Source organism: Labeo rohita, chromosome 7 (genome assembly GCF_022985175.1).
Source record: "Labeo rohita strain BAU-BD-2019 chromosome 7, IGBB_LRoh.1.0, whole genome shotgun sequence".
In the NCBI taxonomy this organism is placed as follows: Eukaryota; Metazoa; Chordata; class Actinopteri; order Cypriniformes; family Cyprinidae; genus Labeo; species Labeo rohita.
In genome coordinates this window covers 28135193-28158976 of record NC_066875.1, presented here as the reverse complement: position 1 = coordinate 28158976, position 23784 = coordinate 28135193, and the positions used below count along the sequence as shown (strand labels likewise).

The following is a 23784-nucleotide window of genomic DNA, read 5'->3' as shown; positions in this document are numbered from 1 at the left end:
TGCAGGTATTTAAAGTTTATGGTCAGCAGGACATTACTCTCCACTGGCATGGAGCATCAGGTGTGAGTGCCCTAATTTTGTAACATGAAATGCTGCATTTCATAACAAAACTTTGTACACTTTGATGCATTTTGTACACAGTAAAACAAAAACCAATTGCATGTTCTCTACCATAATGTAAAGTCATCACATTTGGTGTACAAAAATCTAAACCACAAAACCATAAAATGCATTTCGTTTCCATTTTGTGATTTTTTTTTATCTACAAAATGTTTTTTGTTTAATAATGAAATGCATTTTGGTTAGAAAATTGTTCATTTCATAAACGTAATATGTATTTTGTATACAAAACGAGCTGCCTGGATGACAAAATACTTGCATATTTACTTCACAAATAACAGTGTCAACAATTGCGCCAAACACTAGGATATGCACTTATGCCCTATATCACGTTACTCTGGTTTTAAAGTAAACAAGCACAAGAACCTACACAAAAATTATTCAGGAGCCATAAAAAAAGGACAAAAGTGCTAAGTACAAAGACAAAACATTTGCGATATCACACATCATAAAATAGTGTGAATACAGACTATCATAAGCATATAGAATACAATCATAATAGCCACTATCTCCAGTTTTTAATTTGATCTATGAGATATTTAGCACATATTTATGTCACAAATGCATTTTGTGACATGCTGTCAAAACAAGGAGATTATTTCATTTGAAATAAAATATTCTTGTGCTGATTTTCATACACAACATTAGTTTGTGGTTTGGATTTTTTTGCATGAGATAATCATTTCGGTAAACAAAATTATATGAAAATATTTTTGAAACTAGTCCCTTGCGAAAGTATTCATACCCCTTCATTTTTTTCACATTTTGTTTTGTTGCAGCCTTATGTTAAACTGCTTTAAATATTTTTTTTTTCTACATTAATCTACACTCCATACACCATAATGACAAAACAAAAAACTTTTTAGAAATAAAAAAACTGAAATGATTATACCATACCCTTTATATTATATCATACCCTTTTCTGGGTCACTTGAAATTTAGCTCAGGAGCACTCATATTGCTCGTAGATTTATCAGACTTAAATTTATCCTGTGGCAAATTCATTTGAAGGAGTATGAATAAAAAGCACACACCTCTCAATAAAAAAGGTCTAACAGAAGAAAATGCATATGTGAGCAAAAGGTCACAAGAACTGCCTGTAGAGCTCAGAGACAGGACTGCGTCAAGGCACAGATCTGGGGAAGAGTTCCGAAAAAAATTCTGCTGCATTGAAGGTTCACAGAAGCATGTAGCCTCTATTGTCTATAATGGAAGACGCTTTGAACAACTAAGACTCTCCCTAGAACTGGCCTCCTGGCCAAACTGAGCAACTGATGGAGAAGGGCCTTGGTTAGGCTGGTGACCAAGAAGCTGATGGTCACTCTAGTTGAGCTCCATGAACATACATGCAGATGCGAGAAATTTATAGAAGGACAAATATCACTGCAACACTCCACCAGTCCGGTCTTTATTGCGGTGTGGCAAAACTCAATCCTTTCCTCAGTGAAGACATGTGAAAACCCACTTAGAATTTGCAACAAAGCACCTAAAGAACTCTAAGATTGTGAGAAACAAGATTTTCTGGTCTGATGAATCTCAGTTCCAAGCATCATGTATGAAGGAAAACAGGCACTGCTCATCACCTGCACAGCAGCAACCCAACAGCAAAGTGTAGTGGTAGCAGCCTCATGCTGTGGGGGTGTTTCTCAGCAGCATGGACTGAGGGACTCACTGAAGGAAAGCTCAACACAGTAAAATATTGAGATAGCCTTAATGAAAATTTAGTCCAGAGCATTCAGAACCTCAGACTGGGCAGAAGTTTCACCTTCCAACAGGACAATGACCCTACGCACACAGCAAGAGTTGCTTATAGATATCTCTGTGACTGTCCTTGGGTGGTTTAACCACAGCCTGGGCTTGAACCCAATGAAACTTTTCTGGAGAAACCAGAAAATGTCTTCCATCCCCCATTCAAATTGACAGAGCTTGAGAGGTGACAATTTAAGGATAACAATGACAGATAATTGGCAAATGCAGATGTGCAAAGCTTGTCGCATCATACCAAAAAGACTTGAGGCTGTATAGGTGATTCAACTAAGTATCGCATTTGAATAAACTTGAAAGTTGTAACAAATCATTTTTTTGCTTTGTCATTATGGTGTATGGAGTTTAACATAAGGCTGCAACATAAAACATGAAAAATAAAGGGGTGTGAATACTTTCGCAAGACACTGTATTTTGTGCAACATTTCAGTAAATATTTAAAAAAACAAACAAAAACAACAACAACAACAACAACAAAAACTTCAGCAAGGGTTTATTGTTTGTCATTTCATCAAATATTAACGACTTAACTGTAAACATCCTGTAGCTAGAATGTTAGAACAGAAGAGTCATTCACAAATGCATGTTACAGGTTACAGTACCTCTCTGTCTCTCTCTGCACTGGAGAGCCTCATTTGTTTTAGCATCTGTGACCTCTGTTCCATCATAAGTGTCCGCTCATACGTGTATGCTGAGATATCACTGTCGTGCTGTAAATAATGACATAACATTTAACAGCATTAAATCATGTTGGCATACATTCTTTATGTGATAGGATGGGAAGTATTAATAATAAAGAGAGTTCTGTATACCATCTCAACCACTTCCACCTCTGCTTCTAATCTGAGCTGGTACAGGAAGGTTGCCAGGTCCTTTTTCATCTGAATGCTGTTATCGTCCATTTGAGCCACAGTGAAGATGCGCATCTTACATTTACGCCAGACCTGAAGTACAAGAGACCAAAAAAATATATATTTTATGAACTACATCAGTGAGTTGTCCATATCAATTATTAAAAAAATATCAGAGGGTTATTTAAAATTTAAATTGCTAATTGTTTACCTTATGTTGTTTGAGAAGGAAAGGCAGAAGCATGAGCATTCCACCATCATGGACAATCCACCACACATCAATATATCCATCAGAAAAGCGCTCATGATTGCTGGGATAGAATGACACATTTTTTGGGACCATCAGAGCCAGGTGGGCCGCTGTAGTACAGCGGACTGTATCTAGAAGTGAGAGAATATGAAAGAGGAGTAGATTAACTTCAGCCTTTCTAAAGGACTGTGTCTCACTGAAGACTGATGCACATAATTGTTCTTACTTATAAAGGTTTTCCAAGCCCGTGGGTCTTCACTCTGTCTCCAGCCGTATGGCCAACCCATAACGACTGTGTTATGTTTCATGCCTCCTAGACCACAGGACTGGATGAGGTGTGCGATTCCCTCTCTCACTTTGGAGGCGACCACCACCTGACAGAAGCCCTTTACGCGCTCAATCTCCATCATGTTCTTTATTGCCTGGTGGAGGGTATAGAAAACTAATTAATGAAATGTTGCCTTTTGGTATCTCTCAGCAAACTCCAGAGAAGCTGATATTGAACTGCAAAGACATTAGACCTAATTTCATCGCAACTACAGATTTTGAATATGGCTGCAGGTACATGAGAATCATTGTATTTGCATCTGTAATTTAGGATGCTTAAAGTATTTGTAAATCAGGAAACTTCTTCACCTGTTCTGACGCTTGTGTTTCCCCATAGCATTCCAGGAAGTTGCCCTGTATCACTGATCCTACAATGGTCAGACCTTTTCCCGCTTTCAGCTGTGAGGCAAAGGTAAGCATTCTGGGATACTTCACATGCAGGTCCTCATCCAGCTTCAGCAGAACCAGCAGCTGTGGCCTGTTAACAGTTTCATTTGAATGTGATTGTAGTGTAATTACTAAACTACTGTTTAACAGTTTGAGCTCAGGAAGAGTTTTATTTTAAATAAATTAATCATTTTATTTAGCACATGTGCATTACATTGATTAAAAGTGACTGTGATGATTTATCTTTTGAACAGCAGTGCAATACTAATTTGTTACTGTCAGTACAAACACTGTTTGAAGTACGCCTACAGGAGTATGTTATTCAAACAATATCTTCCGGCTTTTATAAACAAACTAATGTAAGTGTAGGCGTTCACGTGGGTTTTTTTTTAAATATGCGTTCTGAAAAATATCAGATGATAATATTTTATCAGCATTTGTCAGCATTTGGTTTGGTTTATATAATGGATTCTATGCACTGAAAAAACTAACCTCCAGTTTTTGGTGTGGGGTGGTCCAACCTCCAGGCGAAGGAGAGAGTAACGGGCTGCACTAAGAGACAATCCACGGATCCCGTCCCCCCATTCTTTCTCTGCTCTAAAAGAGAGAAAAACATACAAGCCAGAGGTTCACTTTCAGAACAAAAACTGACATATAATTTGCTCACCCCCTTGTCATCCAAGATGTTCATGTCTTTCTTTCTTGTCGTAAAAACGTTGTTTCAAAATTACGTTACAAAACATTTCAGGAATTATCTCCATATAGAGGACTTCAGTGGTGCCCCGAAGTTTGAACTTCCAAAATGCAGTTTAAATGTACAGCGATGTAGGACGATTTTGACGTCAAAGAAAAAAGGAGATTTTTCAACATACCCTAACTGTATTGACCCAAATTACACAGACTACACATGCGCATCGCAGAGAGGAGACAAGATGAGCAATTGAGGTTAAAAGGTATATAAAATGTCAATTTGTTTTGAAAATGACCAATCGTTTTTGCTAGATAAGACCCTTCTTCCACAGCTGGGATTGAGTAGAGCCGTTTGAAGCTGCATTTAAACTGTATTTTGGAAGTTCAAACTTGGGGGCACCATAGCATTCCACTATCTGGAGATAATTCCTGAAATGTTTTCCTCAAGAAACAATTTCTTTACGACTGAAAAAATAAAGACTGTGATTTACTGTATGGTAGTTTAATAGATGTAATTGGAAATCACTTACCCCTGATACTCAATGTACTTGTAGATCATACCAGCAATGCCCATCGCTACAATGGCATAGTACCAAGAGGAGATAAACATAAGGGCTAAACACATACTCATGCCCAGAAATGACAGAGCCCTGAGAGGGAAAGAACAGAGAGCATATAATAAAAATGACCCATCTAGATTATAGTTACAAAAGCTGGAAATGTTTAATTAGAGGTCATTTTGAAAATATCTGCATGTGTGGATATCAAGGGCTGAATGCCAGTAAGGTTTGAGATCACATTTGACTTAAATTCAAATGAGACTACAGGAGAAGACAAATAAGATACATATGAATCTATGCAAACACAATTTAAATACACACTTACCAGTGGTAGTATCTGAACCGAGGTCTCCAGTTTGGTGTTCTTAAAAGTGTTTGTACTGCACACGCCAAATTTACAAATAGATAACACATCAGGAAAAACCTGTAAAGTGTACAAACATATGTTCATTGGAATAAGTATCATGTAATACATGCAATGACAATTCAGGTGAAAAACTGAACTGACCATTACAAGGTCACAAGTTTGTGATGTCCATCTTTCATTTTACCAGTAGGATCTATATATATATATATATATATATATATATAGTTGCATTAACATGCAGTGCTCAATATAAAAATGACATATTACTATGCAATTTTGTGTTTTTGTATTTTGTGTAATAGTGATGTATCTGTGTGTATATTTGTGATTTGTCCTCACATGGAGAGAATAGGAGCGACCATATCCAGTGATGCAATGAGGATGCCGAGCTCTGCTATGAGTCCCGTCAGCAGCAGGGCCCACGTGGGTTCTCCGTTAGCCTTACCATGTCCAAAAACCTGTGCGTGTGCAAACACATGGACAAACAGGGACAGAAAGCAGCAATCAGCTGTTAGCGTCACATATTTACATTTTAGGAAAAACATTTTACATTTGGCATGCAAATGTTTTGTTTTATGGCTTTTGTGGTTTGACATTCCAGAAAAGGAAGTAAATATAATCCAGGAGCTCCATTTTCATCTTCCTGAAATTCTTCTCAACTTTATCAGTCATGTGTTAAGGTTTAAAACACAGTAGTTCTACAATATGTTACGAACCACAGATAAAAGCTAAACATGCTGCTATTTTATACTGTGTACTGTGGAAAAATTACCATGGTGAAAAAAGGTGTGGATTGTTTATTTGATATATTATTTGTAATTATATATCAAGAGATCTTTTACCCTAAGGAAGGGAATGATGTTATCTTTAGCAATGGCTTGCAAGAGGCGAGGAGCTCCTGTCAGGGACTGAAGTCCTGCACCCACTGTGGAGAAGAAGGAGCCGATCACAATGACCCAGGGAGAGGGCCAGGACAGTGTGCCAACCACCAAGTTTTTACTGACGGCATCTCCAAATCTAAAGGTATATGCAAGAACATGTGAGACACCATGCTTGTTGCCATCTAAAAATACTGTATTTCTAATCTCTATGTTACTTACTTATCTCTTAGCACCACACCCTCAATACAGGCCCCAAACAAAACCACAGAGCTAAAGTCTGTCAAAGCAGTCAGGGAAAGTTCTAGGAAATTTTGAATGCTAAATAACCTGCTCTTGAAACGAAAAAGTATTTATAGGAATAAAAAATGAGTACTAACTGTTGATAACAGTAACAGTTTAATGCTTGTTTTCAACATTAAGTTCTATCATGACAACTCGCTGAATAGATCTGCTACTCTGTTGCTGCTGTTGGTTATTGCTGTTGTTGTAGATTATTGCTGCTGTTGCTGCAAATCGAGTACAAAAACTTGCTACTGCCAATACATACACTGATACAGTGTTGTAAGTAGCCTATTTAAGACATAGTGCTGCTATACAAATAGCATATATAATAATCCGTAGCAGATCTATACAGGTGGAGCTGGGGAGGTGGGGGTTTCAGAGTAACTCTGCAAAATTGTCTATTGAATCCTAAACAACCATTTAAATGTAAAACAGTAAGCTCATTGGCTGTGTATGCAACATGAACCACTCAGCTTTTGCCAAGCAGTTTAACGCAGTGAATATCATCAGTCTGTGTTAATGACCCATGTAGAGTTTCATGACAGAACTTGGCATTACCAACAGCAAAAAGGATACAGACAAGAGAGGTAGTTGTAATAGCCAGGATCGTCCCTATTGGTATAGACTTCTGTGCATCTCTTAGATCTCCAGATCTGTTTGATCCTGCCATAATGCCTGTCTCAGTGACACAGAGAGACAAAAATACTGAATTTGAAGACATTTTTATATAAGTAGATGTGTAAAAGATAGTGTAGCTGACTGGATATTATCTCAATTATTACACACATAATTATCACAACTCGCAACTTTCAAAGATGTTTTATGGAGCTGTTGTCTACCGTTTTGTTGTTGTTTGTTAAACAGTACAATCCATTGAAACACTGTACAGTACTTTTATCCCTCACAGCCTCATTTTCATTCCCATCAAAAACAAAATATCCCGATACCCTGACCCTTGATAAGGTCTATATCAAGTGCTTTAACAGATTGACAGGAGTTTGCCGCTTATAGTTGAAGTAGCAATTGAAAAGATATGCTTTATGATTCTCATAGTGGTGCTTATATAGTCTGTGTATACTTTCTTTCATTTTTTCTTTCTTTTAGACAAAGGGGTTATATAGTAATATGAATCAGTTGTTTGAATTTTACATGTAGCATAAAGTTGAACACACCTTATATTACACTGCTGAATTCTATGAATGACCTATCAGAATAAAGTATTCCAGGAAGCTGTGTAATAAATAAATGTATTTGTTAACCAAAGAGGACAGATGAGTTTTACCTGTGGCAGAAGGAAAGAAGATTCCCACCAAGAGGGTGAAAGACGTGGCAATGTCAGCAGACACATAGAAACCAAAGGTCTCCATTGAGCCATGGACATCAACAGAGGACAGACTTGCCTTTTCAAGAATCTGTCCTTTCTCCATGTAATCCCCCCACATGTTTTCTGCACACACACACATGCACAAAATCCTAATTAAATAAAATGCACACAGCCACATATAATAATGTTTCACCATCTTTAAATGTATTTGTAATTTTCTTATCTGTAATCTTTTCTTTCTTTTTTTTGGACCTAGATGACATCCTTACCTTTAATGATCCCACTGGCCAGACCAGGAATGCCCTGGATCTCTGTAACATTGTTCTGGGAGAAGTACTCATCACAATGACCACTGCTTGAATTCTCAGAGCTGCAGAAGTTCTTCCGGAGCTGGCTGTGAACCGTGATATTACCAACTACTACTGTCTTCCCACAGACATCAAACAAATCACGAACCAATGTGCGGTTTCCTAACATGCAGATCCTACACAATTTAAATGAAAAAGAGTAAAAACAAAAAATACTGATATATGTCTTTGTATGCAATGATATTTTCATTCTGCATCATAAGTAAACTGCAAAATATTAAATATATATATATATATATATATAAAAAACAAGATAATCTCAGTTAATTTTTTGGACTATTAATAAAAAATGAAGCTATAAACAGACTTTTTAATTTTAGTGTAAGCCTACTATGTATAACATACAGTATAACTCAAATAAATTGGCACAGTTCCAATATTAATCCAAATGTTACATTTTATGTATTGTTTGACTATTAACATTACTGAAAGACTTACGGAAACTCAGGAGGGTGGAAAATGGATTTGATAGCTCCGGCATAGATGGAAACAATGGAGATTATGACACAGGCCAGGAAAAGGGAGGCAAATTTGTTGACATATTTGACCCCCACAAAGACAACCACAGCCATAAGACTCAAACATATTGTGCCATACACCCGCATGTTATTCAGCATTGCACCACTCCCTGCATGAATATCTGCAGGATGGAATATGGCGGCTTGAGGAATCAGATATTTCTGTAGACAATAAAAGTTGACGAATGATTATTTTCAGAGCTGGATCATTTTAGAGGTTTGGATCATTGTGTGTGTGTTGTCATAATAAAAGGAGACTAACCAGAAATATTTCAATTGCTCCCAGTATGTACATGGCAGCAGCAAAGGTTGTGCCCAAATAAAAACAGAGACCAACTGCACCACCAAACTCAGGGCCCAGAGACCGAGATATCATGAAATACGCCCCACCAGCTGCCAATTAAAAAAAAAGAAAAAAACTTTAAATACACTTTTGTATGACAATAACAATAGCTATAAAACAATAGGCTTATCATTCTGATATTCTTTATAACGTACAATATTAGCTGTAGGAAGACAACTATTAAAGTCCATGTAAAGCAATATTAAATATGTGTACTGAGTTTGTCACATCGCAGAAAAATATTACTAAACACCCAGCCAAATTGAAATAAAATAAATAATAAATAAAATAAGTTATCAAATTAAAAAACAAACAAACGTATTCTCCGTTCTCAAACGCTGGGGGCGTGTCCACTGGCGGCGCTAAAACCACGCCCACTCGCCGGAAAGCTTTCGTCTCTCTCGTCTGTGAAATACCACTACAACCTGAATAGATGCGCTCAGTAGCAGCTTAATTGGATTTACACAGCCATTCAACAGGTAATATACGTTTACGTGACAAAGACATAGCTAGCTAGCAAACTGTAGACTGTAATAACTAACGATAATGACAGTACGGTGACCGGGAGGGGACACCTTCGGTTCACTTAAGTTTGTCGTGGCCACGAGATATTAATTCGTGGGAACGTCATATCAACTCGTGGGAACGTCATATTATGTCGTGGCCACGAGATCATTTTGTCGAGGTAACGACATCCATTTCTCGTGGCCGCGTCTTATTATGTTGAGGAAACGACACGCGCTTCTCGTGGCCACGAGTTTAATGCGTAAACAAACCTGCGTGACCATAGTAACCCGGGATTATCAGAGATAGATTTATTACCATTTTATTTTTAATTAAGGAATTATTATATTAATTATTATAGAAATGAATACATTATTAAATGATTATATTAACAACAGGGGATGCTGTCTATGTGAATGCTGTCTGTGCGCGATGCATTCGAAAGAAGTTTATCATTAATAAATATTACCCAAAGTACATCAAATAAAATAGGCCTACAAGATATTTTTATCCAACCTTATATTAACTGATCGTTTTTTCAGTTATTATTATTATTATTATTATTATTATTATTATTATTATTATTATTAGCCTATTATTCTATTTTCGTTTATGTTCCATCTCTTTACTTGATGTTCTATATGTAAATACTGTAAATGCTCGTCATATGTTATATGACTGGGATTTTTACTGGAATGCAGTTTAAAGGTTGAATTATTTTATTTTGTTTCGTCTAATTATAGTGACTTAGGGCTATATTTTATATTTATTTTGTATCGCTTTGCCTAACGTTCTGTAGGCCGTATATGCTAGTATTTGCTATATTTTGCAAATACTGTAAACGACAATTATGCCAATTAAGTTTTGATAGAAGTTTTGATTGTATTTATGCCCCTGTGTGACGATAAATGATTTACAAATGAAACTACGTCAATATATAGGCTAGTCTATTAATTAGACGAAATAAAATAGAATATATGTCAAATTCAACCTTTAAACTGCATTCCAGTAAAAATCCCAGTCATACAGCATATTCAAATTTTTACTGTATCATTTACATTAAAAACTTTAAGTAAAAAAAAAAATAACGAATACAAAGGAATGATACAAATATTACAGAAAAAAAGAGGATCAGTTAATGGACTTACAAGACTGTGGGATGCATGAAATGTTTGTAGGACTATTTGATATACTTTATGTAATATTTATTAATGATCAACTTCTTTTGAATGCTGTCTACATCGGGAACAGACAACATTCGCGTAGACAGCATCGCATAATTTAATACTGTATTAATTTCTATAATAATTAATATAATAATTCCTTAATTCAAAATAAAATGGTAATAAATCTATCTCTGATAATCCCGGGTTACTATGGTCACGCAGGTTTGTTTACGCATTAAACTCGTGGCCACGAAAAGCGCGTGTCGTTTCCTCAACATAACAAGACGCGGCCACGAGAAATGGATGTCGTTCGCTCTCAGCATCTCGTGGCCACGACATAATATGACGTTCCCACGAGTTGATATGTCGTGGCCACGACAAACTTAAGTGAACCGAAGGTGTCCCCTCCCTCTCATTATCGCCGAGAGATGATTTCAGGCCCTCTCAAAAAAATAATGAACACAAAAATCGTGAAAAACTGTTTAACTACCTATAACTCCCCCAATTAACTACTACAGTTCACAGTGTTTGTAACGCGTTTCAGCAATATATTTCTAACATTTATAATGTGTTTAGAAACATTTCTCTGAATTCCCCTTACACAGACTTTACCAGTTTTCCTGGTGGTGATGTGCTGTTTTTATGAAATGTGATAATACAGGAGTATAAACATTTAAAATTACCTGGAACTACACCATTGGTGGCTATAGCACTCATGGAGATTGCTGTTAACATTGTCTGTTAAAGTAAAAAAAAAATATATACATTAAAAGAATCATACATTTAAACATTTGCATGCTTGCAGGCTTTAAAATGCTAGCCCACTTATCAGATTGTCTGAGAAAAGCCACAAATAAAAGACTGTACACAACCTGTGAGACAGCTGTCCGACAGAAGTTACCAGAGCATTCAGTCGTGCACAACCAGACTTATGAACGCATATCAGGCTATTGAACACTTACTAGTTTTTCTCTCATTTTAGCACTCAGACAACTCCTTTATTTACTGGTTTACTTGCTTAATATTATTAGTATTACTGTCTGTGTCTTGTTTTAGACAATTGTCTATACTGTCAGTGTCAAACTGCCTAAAAACAATGTTAACAGTTGTTTACAGGACAGACAAGGAAAAGCAAATGTAGGTGGCAAAGGTAGTGAACATAACAGTGTGTTTGTGAGGGTGTGTCTGCAACTACTCACACAGGAACAGCACATGAGAACGATGAAGAATGATTGGACGACACCTGCTGTTCCTACTATCCAGGTGAGACGCAGAAAGAGAATCACACCAAAGATGTTCTGCAGACATGGCAGGTACACTCCCATCAGTGTGCCCATATTCGGAGACTACAGAGAAACAAGTAGGAGGGAGAAAAGTCTTTCAGAAAAACATTGTTGCAGGTTTTGGTTAAAGTAAAAATATGTATTTTTTTTATTCTAGTGAAAATAACATATTATAACCTTGGGCATTTGTCTTCTGGAGGCATCGGCACTTTCTGCCTCTTCATGTTCTTTGGCTCCCTGAGTAACGTTTGTGTAATTGACCAGCCGGCTGAGGAGAGACGAGACCTTTGGACGGCTATCCAGCTCTTCCTATGGAAAGATACACCTCGGTACAACACATACGAAAACATATAGCAGAATTCTACACATAACAGAACATGAAAAATATTCTCATTTTTTAATGTTGAATTTAGGAATGTTATTAGATTATACTTTTAGTGGGAAATATTACAAAAGTAACTGAAACTGAAAAATATACCTCAAACAGGGCCAAGTTTTTGTCGTAGTAGTCATTCCTCTTCGATGAGTCTGAACTGCTGAGGAAGGGACTGTCTTCTTTATGATTGCCATGACCTGCAGGGAGACGGTATTTCAACCTTATTTACATATTTTAACAGGCATATACATCACTGATATGTAGTGAGTACATGGTGTCCATTAGCTTCTTCTTTTCTTTTTTATTACCAGGCGGTTATTATCCTTAATTTGTTTTTATTATCCTTTTCCATATATTGTACCATCACACACATTTATTTTAAAGTTATTTTATATTGATTTAATATTTACTGCCCGTTCAACTGATCAAAGGTTTTTTTGTTTTTTTTTCACCAGAGAGAGAAAGAGAGTAAAAGACAAAAAGAAACAAATATTTATAAAGGCATTTTTGGGGTTTTCTCAGAATAACTGTAGGTTTTCAGCCACATTTAATGTAATTTCCTGTCCTATGCCCACTAATTAAATGTGACTAATGTTCTATTCTTTACACTCCTACATATATAACAACTAAATCAAAAGAGATCATTTTACTTTTATATTACATATAATATATGTAAATAATTATTTAAACAAATAAAAAATAAATACATCAATATGAACTGGTAGAGTGTGTGAAGAAATAAACAAATACTGAAGCTTAGTTCGTATGCCTTTAGAATTATTTAGTTTAACAGGAAGTTCAACTGCTCAAGTATACTTGAACATTTTTCTAGCTTTGGCGCCAAGCATTAAACCCATTTTGCATTTATGCTTCTCTGATGTTTTCTCCCTCTCCCTTTCTGACCTTTCTTTTGTTATTTTGTAATTATTTTGGCCATTAATCAGGTCACTGACTCTGAACACTTAATCAGTTTGACTGTTTTCTGTGACACTCTCTGCTCTCAAAACAAATGTCAATACAAACACTGCTAAAGCAAGGCATCCAAATACAGTGCCAGTCTTAATTACGCATACTGTGGTAGATACCCATTTGTCACGTTCATCATAATTATGCAGTTTGGTCTGTATTCGTATCCTAGAGTCTGACACCCACATTGAATACACTAGCCTGTCTATCCAAGTGTTCAGATTTAGTGTTTTTTGTTGTTTCTCTACCGAAAAGTCAGACATTAGAAAATGCAGAGAACTAAGTGGAGGTGATATTTCAGAAAATTATATTGGGATATATTCCTTCTAATATTAAACAACCTCACAGACACAAATTTGCAATTAAACAGTTCATAAGCTCAGAAATAATGTGACCATACAGCCTACACAGTACTTGTTCACAAATACATATAAAGAGAGGATAGTACCTGGTCTGATGTTAAGATTAAGTCAAAATCTCCCTTCTGTTTGCTTGCTGTAAGACACTCACCTGTGTCCAGGGTTAGTTTGCCATTATAGGTAGGGTTTGCATGAGCATTATTGTGGATCAGCATGTTTGTCTATGTACAGCAAGGCAGGCAGCACTCACTGTGCTCATAGTCTATATCCAGGTCAATGTGAACTATTAATTGCTATTGAGAGAGTGAGGGGGATCAGTATTTACGCACACACACACACACACACACACACACACACACACACACACACACACACACACACACACACACACACACACTGGTTTCCGTTTTTTGTGGTGACATCCCATAGGCTTAATGGTTTTTCTACTGTACAAACTACAGTATATTTTCTATCACTTTATTCTAAACCTTTCCCTAAACCTACCCCATCACAGGAAACTTTATACGTTTTTAGATTTTTTAAAAACTTCACTCTGTATGATTTATTAGGTTTCCTCATGGGGACCTAAAAATGTCCACACAAGGTCAAAATGTACTGGTATTACTATACCTGTCATTTGGTCCCCATAACGTAGTGAATACCAGTACACACACACAAGTCACAATAAGGGCTTTCCATAAAACTTCCAATCTGGAATTTTAACACATTTTAAGCACTCGTTTAATTAAATAAAATGCCTGAAAATGCAGAAAAGCTGAAGTTTTAGGATATATTTGAATATATTATTTTCTTATCTGAAACTATATTGAAATTCATTGATGTAAATGAATCTGGAATCTAAAATGAATATTTAAATGAACTGTTTTTTTTTTTTTTTTCTAACTAACTAATCAAATAATTACATTTGTGGACACTGAACATGTTCACTGCTTTTTAGGTCTCACTATCTTGGACAAAACACTACCAAAATGAAATCCTGAAATTTTGCTAGAATTTAAATAATTAAATAAATAAAAAAATAACTACACAGCATTTTCACTAGGGGTCTCACTAAAATTAATATTGTAAGCCAGTAGTTCCCAACCACGTTCCTGGAGGCCCCCAAACACTGCATGTTTTCCATGTCTCTTTGATCAAACACACCTGATTCTGATCATCAGCTCATTAGTAGAGACTCCAAGACCTGAAATGGGTGTGTCAGACAAAGGAGAGTATGCAAAATGTGCAGTGTTGGGAGGCTTCCAGGAATGTGGTTGGGAACCACTGCTGCAGGCAACCAATAATAAAAAAAAGGTCAAATGCTGCCATCTAGCGTTGTACTATCGTTATATGTGGACACATGTTTTTTCCTTAATCTGCGAGATAAAATGTTGTTGTTTTTTTTTTTTAACATTACAAAGATGTTAACAATTTGTATCCTGACCAACAAATGTTTGAAAAGAACTAAAATGTTACTGGATATGTTTACTTAGTTTCTACAAAGCCTCTTAGAAATGACTTGACTTAGCCCCCATAGAGAATGCGTTTCGCTGTGTAATTGCAGGAGAGGGAAAAATGAGCTTTATGACGGCAGGTCTGAACAAGTTAACAGGACTGTGCCAACAGCTGCAGATCAAAGCCGAAACTACTTTACTAACCCCACACGTGGTGTTTAGAGTGAACCGAGAGACTTCACATGCTTGCTAAAGCAACATTTATCCAATCTAGTGGACAAGAGCATTTCTTGTTTACAGTGAAGATTGTATAAGTCATACATTTAGATGCTGAACAGTCATTCATTTTCAATAATCTTTACACATTGCACACATAAGCTGTTATTACACAGTACAAGGGAAGACTCAGGCACATTTGGTAACCAGCTGTAGGAAACAGCTCTGTTTAAACAAATTGTTGCTCAGCCAATAGCCCAAAGGTAGACCAGCTTTACTGCAAATTTACCTCCAAAGTGGAATATTTTGAAGAGACAAAACAACTTTGTGTTGGAAAAATGCAAAAGCCTGTTAACCCCAGAAAGAAATGAAGAGCTCGGATGCAAAACCAGCTAAATCCATCTGACATCCTTCTTTAAAAAATGCATTTTTATCAGGCTCAGATGTATAAGTTTCTATGTAAGTAGCGGTACTTCTGATTGGGCTGAGGCCGGTAATTTAGCGAGTTTGAAGAAAAAGTATTTGATGGACGTATAATATGTGTCGAGAGCATTCACTCAGTATCATTATCTCATTTTTGATCGAGATGGCTTTTAGCTGGTTTTGCATCTGATCTCTTCAATGAACTAGCTGGTAAGGAGGTCATGTGTGAAATTGGCCAAACATCCCATTTATTAAACATTTTAAGTCTTCATAATGAGTCAAAGTCATGCTGTTTAGGCCGATTTAGCCTGATTTGGCAATGCAGTGTGTAATAATGGCATACTTGGTTTTTTGATGTGATTGTAATAATAATATCCGGTGTGTTAGTACATTGTTAACAGCATGTGTGTTCACTCAGGTGTGCCTCTGTCTGTGATGTTGTGTATTTAGTGTTTTAAATTTTCCTCATAAACTTCATAACTGCATAACCCTCTCTATTTGTCCTGCAAGGACATATCACTCTCCCGATCGTTCATTACAAGTCAATAACTCCAGTGAGTATCATAAAAAGTCATATTAAATTTCTTTAATGTTAATTAATTTAGTGCAATGTATAGGCTACTTGGGAAATTAGTGACTTTTACATAGTATCAATACTTACCAGTTATGCATGTTTCATTTTAGCCATGTCAGTAGCTTTTTAAGGTGATGTCATTTACACAACAAAGCTATTACCAGAGTGCTTTAATCTTTAAAAACAAAAGGGGTTGACTGCCTGTTATATGTCTTTTCATAAGAAGAGTTTTACACAATAGCCCATCACTGATAATAGACTTTCTGAATTAGATGAGTACAGCTGAATAAGTCTGTGGAATTAGACCCTGCTGGGAGAGCAGAATGTACTAAGGCTTTGATGTGTGTTAACAAGGGAAGAAGGGAAGAAGCTGTATTATACTGATGAAGTTCCAACAATTCAAAACATTAGCAAAAGACAGACACTCAAAAACACTATGAAAACAATACTGTGGAACAAAAAAATAAATAATGCCAATAATACACTGCAAATAATGAACTGTCTGTTATGTAATGATTATTATAGTTTTTTTGTAGTGCAAAATACTTTGATATAAGTCAAACCAACACAAGACCTACACTGAAAAAGTCTAATTTGCACTTTTCCCAGCATGTACTGAAGCATTAGTAGTTAATAGTAGGCTATTGCATTGTTTTTCCCTTTGCAGGTTTATTTACATCCTTGAATTTGTTATCTTGTCTAGTATAACCTGTTATCATGTGATGTCAGGATGAATTTGTTCCTCTGTTTACAATTATTATTTAGCTGATTGTTAACCTTGTTGTGTTTCACGTAGGGCCTACCAACTGTGAAGGTGTGTGCATGTTGAGTGTTTTTTGTGGCTTGTCATTATTAATGTGATGAGTGTTTATGGGATGCAGTCAATATTTTCAGACAACAACCGCTTTGCTCTCCACAATTTGTACATTTCTCTTTGTAAACATGAGATGACGCAGATAATAGTGCACAATTTCAAACTACATAAATAAAGGTACAAATTTCTATGTACCTCTTTTTTGTGAGTTCATATGGCTTACAACATCGAGAGTTACAGTATTTGATAAAGTTTTGTAAACTCACAAAAGTTTTAAGTTGGTAAGATTTTTTAAATGTTTTATAAAGAAATATTGTAGGCTCACCATCATTAAAAAAATATATTTAAAAGACAGTAAACAGTAATATTGTGAAATATTACAGTGTAAAATAACTGATTTTTATTTTAATATATACAGGCAATACAGAATGATCCTTCTGAAATCATTCTAATATGCTGATTTGGTACTCAAGAAGTATTTCTTATTATCAGTGCTGAAAATAGTTCACATTCACCCAAAAATGAAAATTTGCCTATGATTTACTCACCCTCAAGTCATCCTAGGTGCATATTCCTTGACTTTCTTCTTTCAGAGTTATATTAAAAATCGTTCTGAATTTTTAAAATAATGGCAGTTGGCAGGTGTTTTTGTTCAACAGTCCAAAATGAGTTCAATAAAGTGCATCCATTCATAATAAAACATGCCTCACATGGCTCAGGGGGGTGAATAAAGGCCTCCTGTAGCAAATCAATGTGTTTTGATAAGAAAAATATCCATATTTGAAACATTACGAACTCTTTTCTCTAGCTTGCACTAACTTTGCACACAAACCGTTCTGAGCGGATGACATAGGATATATTATAGTGCATGCGTCTGAGAGAATATGCTAGTCTCACAAAAACTAATGTTTGTTTACAGGAACAAAGGGAGCAAAGTTTCCTTACTTTAGCAAAGGAAAGCTTCTTGGCTTATATCGAAATCCTCCAACATTTTTCTTTACATATCCTCATTTTGTACTTCTAATTTGTGACCGGTGTTTTGTTGTGTTTGTGTCTTTCTTCTCTGCTCTTCCATGTTCGTCACTTCTATCCAGCGCATATGCTACTCATACATCCTACGTCATCTGCCCGGTACAGCTTGTGCACACGACAGTTAGTGCGAGCTAGAGAAAAGAGTTTCAAACATTTTAAATATGGATATTTTTCTTATAAAACACATCAGTTCACTACAGGAGGCCTTTATTCACCCCCTGAGCCACGTGAGGCACTTTTTTATTATGGATGGATGCAGTTTATTGGACTTCTTGTAGACTATTGAACAAAAACACCCACCCACTGCCATTATAAAGCTTGGAAGAGCGTAAACAATTATTAATGCAACTCCAGTTGGATTCGATTGGACACCTATGATGCCTTGAGGGTAAGTACATCATGGGCTAATTTTTTTTAATTTTCGGGTGAACTAACCCTTTAAAGCATTAGTTCACTTCCAGAATAAAAATATTCTGATAATTTACCCATGTCATCCAAGATGTGTTTCTTCTGTCAAAAAGAAATTTGGTTTTTGAGGAAAACATTCCAGGAATTTTCTCCATATAGTGCACTTTAATGGGAATCAACGGGTTGAAGGTCCAAATTCGAGTTTCAATGCGGCTTCAAAGGCCTCTACACCAGGGATCTCCAACCATGCTCCTGGAGAGCTACCATTCTGCAGACTTCAGTTCCAACTATCCTCCAACACACTTGTATGTTCAGGTGTGTTTGATTGGGTTTGGAGCCAGAATCTGTAGGATGGTAGCTCTCTAGGAGCAGGGTTGGAGACCCGTACTCTACACAATCCCATCCAAGGAATAAGGGTATTGTCTAGTGAAACGATCAGTCATTTTCTAAAAGGAAAAAAAAAAAAATTATTTACTTTTTAAAAAAAATGCTCGTCTTGCAATAGCTCTGTGATGTGTCTTCATGCATTACATAATCATGTTGGAAAGGTCATACGTGGTTAGTTCTTTGTCTGTGTATTTTGGTTCAAAAAGGTAGGGTAGGCCAAAAAACTCCATCTCGTTTTCTCCTCCAAATGTAAAATCATCTGACATTGTTATTTTACCTTTTTTGTAAATAGTGTTTGACTTTACTTGCACGCCGCTTTGTAAACACTGGGTACTTGTACCTACATTATGTGTGCGTGATTACATAATGTTAGATAAGACCCTTATTCCTCGGCTGGGATCATGTAGAACATTCAAAGCTTAACTGAAACTGCAATTCGGACCTCATTATTTGGAGAAAAATCCTAGAATATTTTCCTTAAAAATCTTAATTTCTTTTCGACTGATGAAAGAAAGACATGAACATCTTGGATGACATAGGGGTGAGTAAATTATCAGAAAATGTTAATATTTTTGTGGAAACTTTAAAAAAATAAATCTTTTTTGTAACATTATGAATATCTTTATTGTCACCTTTGTTCAATTTAAGCCATCCTTGCTCAATACAATTAAAATAAAATTGTACTGAGAGCTTAAGAGCACATGAGCTTTAGATGACCTCTCAGTAGGCTCTTTATACTGTACCTATTTATTAAGTCCTTATCTTGATATGTCCACAAAACAATTTTATATATGAGATTAGTAAGAGATAAGTCAGTTTAAGACATTCTATGCCTGTCAAGTACAACTGTCTTTCAGCAAAAACTAATACAGGGCCTCTTAGTGGAAGAGGATCTATTGTTACCTTAAGAAGCCAGACATTCTTGGTGTTAAGGACTGCCAGCCAGCTCCCACTCGAAAACAGCATGATGTTGCTTTTTCCACATCACATAACTACTCCTTCGGGTTATAAAGAGGATGACAACCTCTCTGGTCATCAACTGAGGTACACACCAACTGGGTTTGTATTAAACCCACTCATAAATCTATTAAAAAAACTGTTCCAGTTGTGTTAAGAAATGGTTTGTCAAAGAAAAACAGTTGGGATAACGTCTTATCAGTTAGAATCAAATTAGCTCATGCTAATGCTAATGATCTCTGACAGCTTGTTTTCAGGACTTTACTAAACAGGACTTAGCATTATTTCTTTCATATATGTGGGGGAAGAAATAATCCTAAGCCCTTTCTTTCCCCTCTCTTCAGCTGTTTTCTTGTAAGTTACGTGGAAGTAGGGCATGACGTGGTTCATGAGTTAGACTGAGAGCTGATGCTTTTCCATTATGAGCCTGTTTCAGCATAATGACTGCAGTGTGTAGTCCTGCTCTAAATGTCACTGAGCTGACACGCATAAAAACAAAGTTAGCAGTGTAAACACCCTCCGTCTGCTCTGCCCCACCTAAAGTTAAACGATCCATCAGTGCGACTGCCACGTAAGACCACTCTTCTTCATCAGCCTACACGTTTATACAGAGAAAATCATACTAACTCATTTGATGAGATCTACAAACTTAATGACCATCCACAATTTCCACTATCTTTTCTCATGTCATGCTGTGCTGGGATGACACACACTTAAATCTTCAGAAGAACCTCTATGAGGTCATCGGGTTGAGGTGACTGCTGAATGTTAAATAACAAATGAAGACAAATTAAAGGCCAGCACAGGATTTATTCAAGTCAGAACAGCCCTGTCATGGATAAACACATCTTCTGCTAGGAAATTCTAAGCTGGGAAATAGGATTATGTAATTGTACTTCAAGCCTGTCATTTCCATACTCCGAGAGACTGAGAGACAGAGAATGGCACAGACTCTCAAAAATGCATGGGAAATGCAAGGTGTGAATATCTCTTTGTGTATACATAGTATGTTTGCATTTTTCTACTTTTCTGATGAAATGTCCTTTTTGGCTCTGTCTTTCATTTGGAGTATATACCACTTGTCATTTACATCTAAATGTTTGCTGTCCATTTGAGATGATGGGATTCTTTTGTTGTTACAGTGATTAATTTATGACTAATTATTACTTATGGAGTGCTGTAAGACAAGAATCTTTCTTTTTAATTCCTGCAGTGATTCATTCAATGATTCACTTTGTCCATTCATTTTAATGTGCAAGTTCAGCATCTGTTATGTGCTGAATGATGCAAGATATTATTAGTCTGTAGTCACAAATGACTGTCTCCAACAACACTCACTTGACCTTAAAGGAGAACTCCACTTTCAGAACAACACTTTACCCCCTTGTCAGTAAACCATTAGTGTACAGTAAACTGGCTATACACTACCAGTCAAAAGTTTTTGAACACCAAGCCTGCATATATTTGATCCAAAGCACAGCAAAAACAGTAATTTTTTTTTTTTTTACTAATTAAAATAACTTTTCTATTTGAATACAATTTAAAATATAATTGATTCCTGTGATCAAAGCTAAATTTTCAGTCATTTCATTATTACTCCAGTCTTCAGTGTCACACGATCCTTCAGAAATCTACTGATTTGCTATTCAAGACACATTTATTATAGGGCTGTCAAACGATTAATCGTGATTAATCACATCCAGAATAAAAGTTTATGTTTATTTGTGTGTGTACTGTGTATATTTATTGTGTATATAGAAATACTCACATATACATATACATATTAAGGAAAAATATATATAAAATATTTATATATATTTAAAAGTATAAATATATATACATATTTTTAATATATACATGTATGTGTGTGTATTTAAATATGCATAATAAATATATACAGTGCACACACATATAGTATGTAAACAAACTCATTTTGGATTATTTTGAGTCAGTATAATTTTTTATTTTATTTGTTTCATTTTTATTTAACTTTAAATAGATCAAAAGCATTTATTTATTATTATTTATTAGGCAAGATTTCTATTTCAGATAAATGCTGTTCTTTTGAAGTTTCTATTCATCAAAGAAACTTGAAAAAATCCACTCTGTTTTCATAATAATAATAATAATCAAATATTCTGTCATAACTCCCTGAGGGATTGGCATGGTATTGTACATGACAGTGTTAATTTATTGGTCTTGGCAGAATAGATGTGCTACGCTGCTGCTGAGACTTGCTACTGCCAATATATCCACAACATGCTGCTGTGAACATGTAAGAAATACTGCTGCTGCACATATAACATACATGAAGTAACACCCAGATAGCATACATGAATCGCCTTGTAGCAGATCTATACAGGTGGAGCTGGGTAGGTGGAGGGTTTCTGAAGTATGCCGTAAAACTGCTACAGCAAGCATTAGTCATATATTTAAATACTGAGCAGTGAGCTCATTGACTACCGTTGCAGGAGAGAGCCAATCAGCTGTGCTATGTGATAATGATGTCATTAGGTCAGATTGAGTTAGACCTGTCGGACTGTGCCATCTTGAGAACTCTGTATATGTTTTTGTTAAAGCAGCAAATCCGAATACTAGAGTTATTTTTGAAGGATCATGTGACTGGAGTAATGATGCTAAAAATTCAGTGTTGAAATCACAGGAATAAATTACATTTTAAAATATATTCAAATAGAAAACAGTTATTTTAAATAGAAAAGTTTTGGCAGTACTTTGGATCAAATAAATGCAGGCTTCATGAGCTGAAGAGACTACTGAAACAATAAAAATCTTACTGTTCAAAAACTTTTGACTCGTAGTGTGTATTTGTATGTTATGGTGTATATATCCCATTTACAAAAGCCTCGCTCCCAAATTTGCACCTTTTTACTTCAACACACAAAGGGTAAAAAGACAGCTGTCTCCACAAATCTGCTGGTCTCTCCATATGCCAGTTACAGCTGCCGTACACAGATGCTAATGTCTCTTAATCATGCCTTAGAGGCGCACATCTCTCTTACAATTTGTTTTTCTCTTTCAAAATGTGCTAGAGAGAGAAAGAAACAAAATGGAGGATAGAAATGCCAGCTAACCCCTCAGCTGCTGTCTTGGCACAAAGAGAGAGGGCTCCATCTTTTGTGTTCATGAATACTTGAGGCCTGTCCCATTATTGCAGACCCCCCGGTCCCGCCTCTGCTTTGGCTCTTGATTGTTTTCCTTTGTCACCACATTGGTGTCTGGCATGTCAGCACTGTGCCAAGAGTCCCGGCTTGAGATCCCTCCCCTTATATCAAATATACGTCATTTTATAGAAACACAACTTTGCCAGCGTGATAAAGCCCACTCAGAGCTTCCCAAAAACTTGGATGCAAGTAGTCAGTGGGTCCTGTGACGTTAGTGACTGAGCAATTGCCATGGTTACCATATTGCTGATGGTTTGAGGAAGTTTGCCAAGAATACAAGGGTTAAACCAAACTTTTAAACTGAATAAACTTTCAAACTCAGCTCATGAGGTAGTTAAACCCAAGTTTTACAGCTAGAGGACTGGTTTATCAAAGTGATAAATGAAAGAAAAAACTTACCATCTGAGCTAACTGTGTCTCCATGTCCAGGGTATCCTCCCTGTCCTGTGTCCCTGTAATCCACCCAGTTTATTCCCTCCAGACTGTCATAGTTGGACGGAGAGTTATCCTGCACTGGTACCACAGTGAAATGGGGCATGTTTTCATCGGTTTAGCGTGAGTATCTGTCTCTCTCTTTCTCTTCTTTTGGCAGACAGCACATTCTCAGTTGAACTCTCCCTGAAATCTCCAACACATTCCTCTAGTCTTCCC

General features: G+C 36.2%; 1 protein-coding gene across 1 annotated transcript in view; it reads right to left on the bottom strand.

Moving 5' to 3' along the window:
- slc12a4 (solute carrier family 12 member 4) overlaps positions 1-23784 on the bottom strand; it is a 26902-nt gene extending 3118 nt beyond the window's left edge. Inside the window, exons 1-21 of the mRNA XM_051114276.1 lie at positions 23533-23784; positions 12464-12558; positions 12163-12294; positions 11902-12048; positions 11386-11440; positions 8952-9082; positions 8610-8851; positions 8073-8287; positions 7762-7926; positions 7056-7154; positions 6417-6474; positions 6159-6333; positions 5656-5774; positions 5275-5373; positions 4920-5039; positions 4192-4296; positions 3622-3790; positions 3212-3407; positions 2947-3116; positions 2697-2828; positions 2487-2594 (exon numbers count right to left, since the gene is read on the bottom strand). Of these exons, the coding sequence (XP_050970233.1) occupies positions 2487-2594; positions 2697-2828; positions 2947-3116; positions 3212-3407; positions 3622-3790; positions 4192-4296; positions 4920-5039; positions 5275-5373; positions 5656-5774; positions 6159-6333; positions 6417-6474; positions 7056-7154; positions 7762-7926; positions 8073-8287; positions 8610-8851; positions 8952-9082; positions 11386-11440; positions 11902-12048; positions 12163-12294; positions 12464-12558; positions 23533-23671 (2871 nt within the window). The 5' untranslated portion in view covers positions 23672-23784. The remainder of the gene's footprint in view (positions 1-2486; positions 2595-2696; positions 2829-2946; positions 3117-3211; positions 3408-3621; positions 3791-4191; positions 4297-4919; positions 5040-5274; positions 5374-5655; positions 5775-6158; positions 6334-6416; positions 6475-7055; positions 7155-7761; positions 7927-8072; positions 8288-8609; positions 8852-8951; positions 9083-11385; positions 11441-11901; positions 12049-12162; positions 12295-12463; positions 12559-23532) is intronic.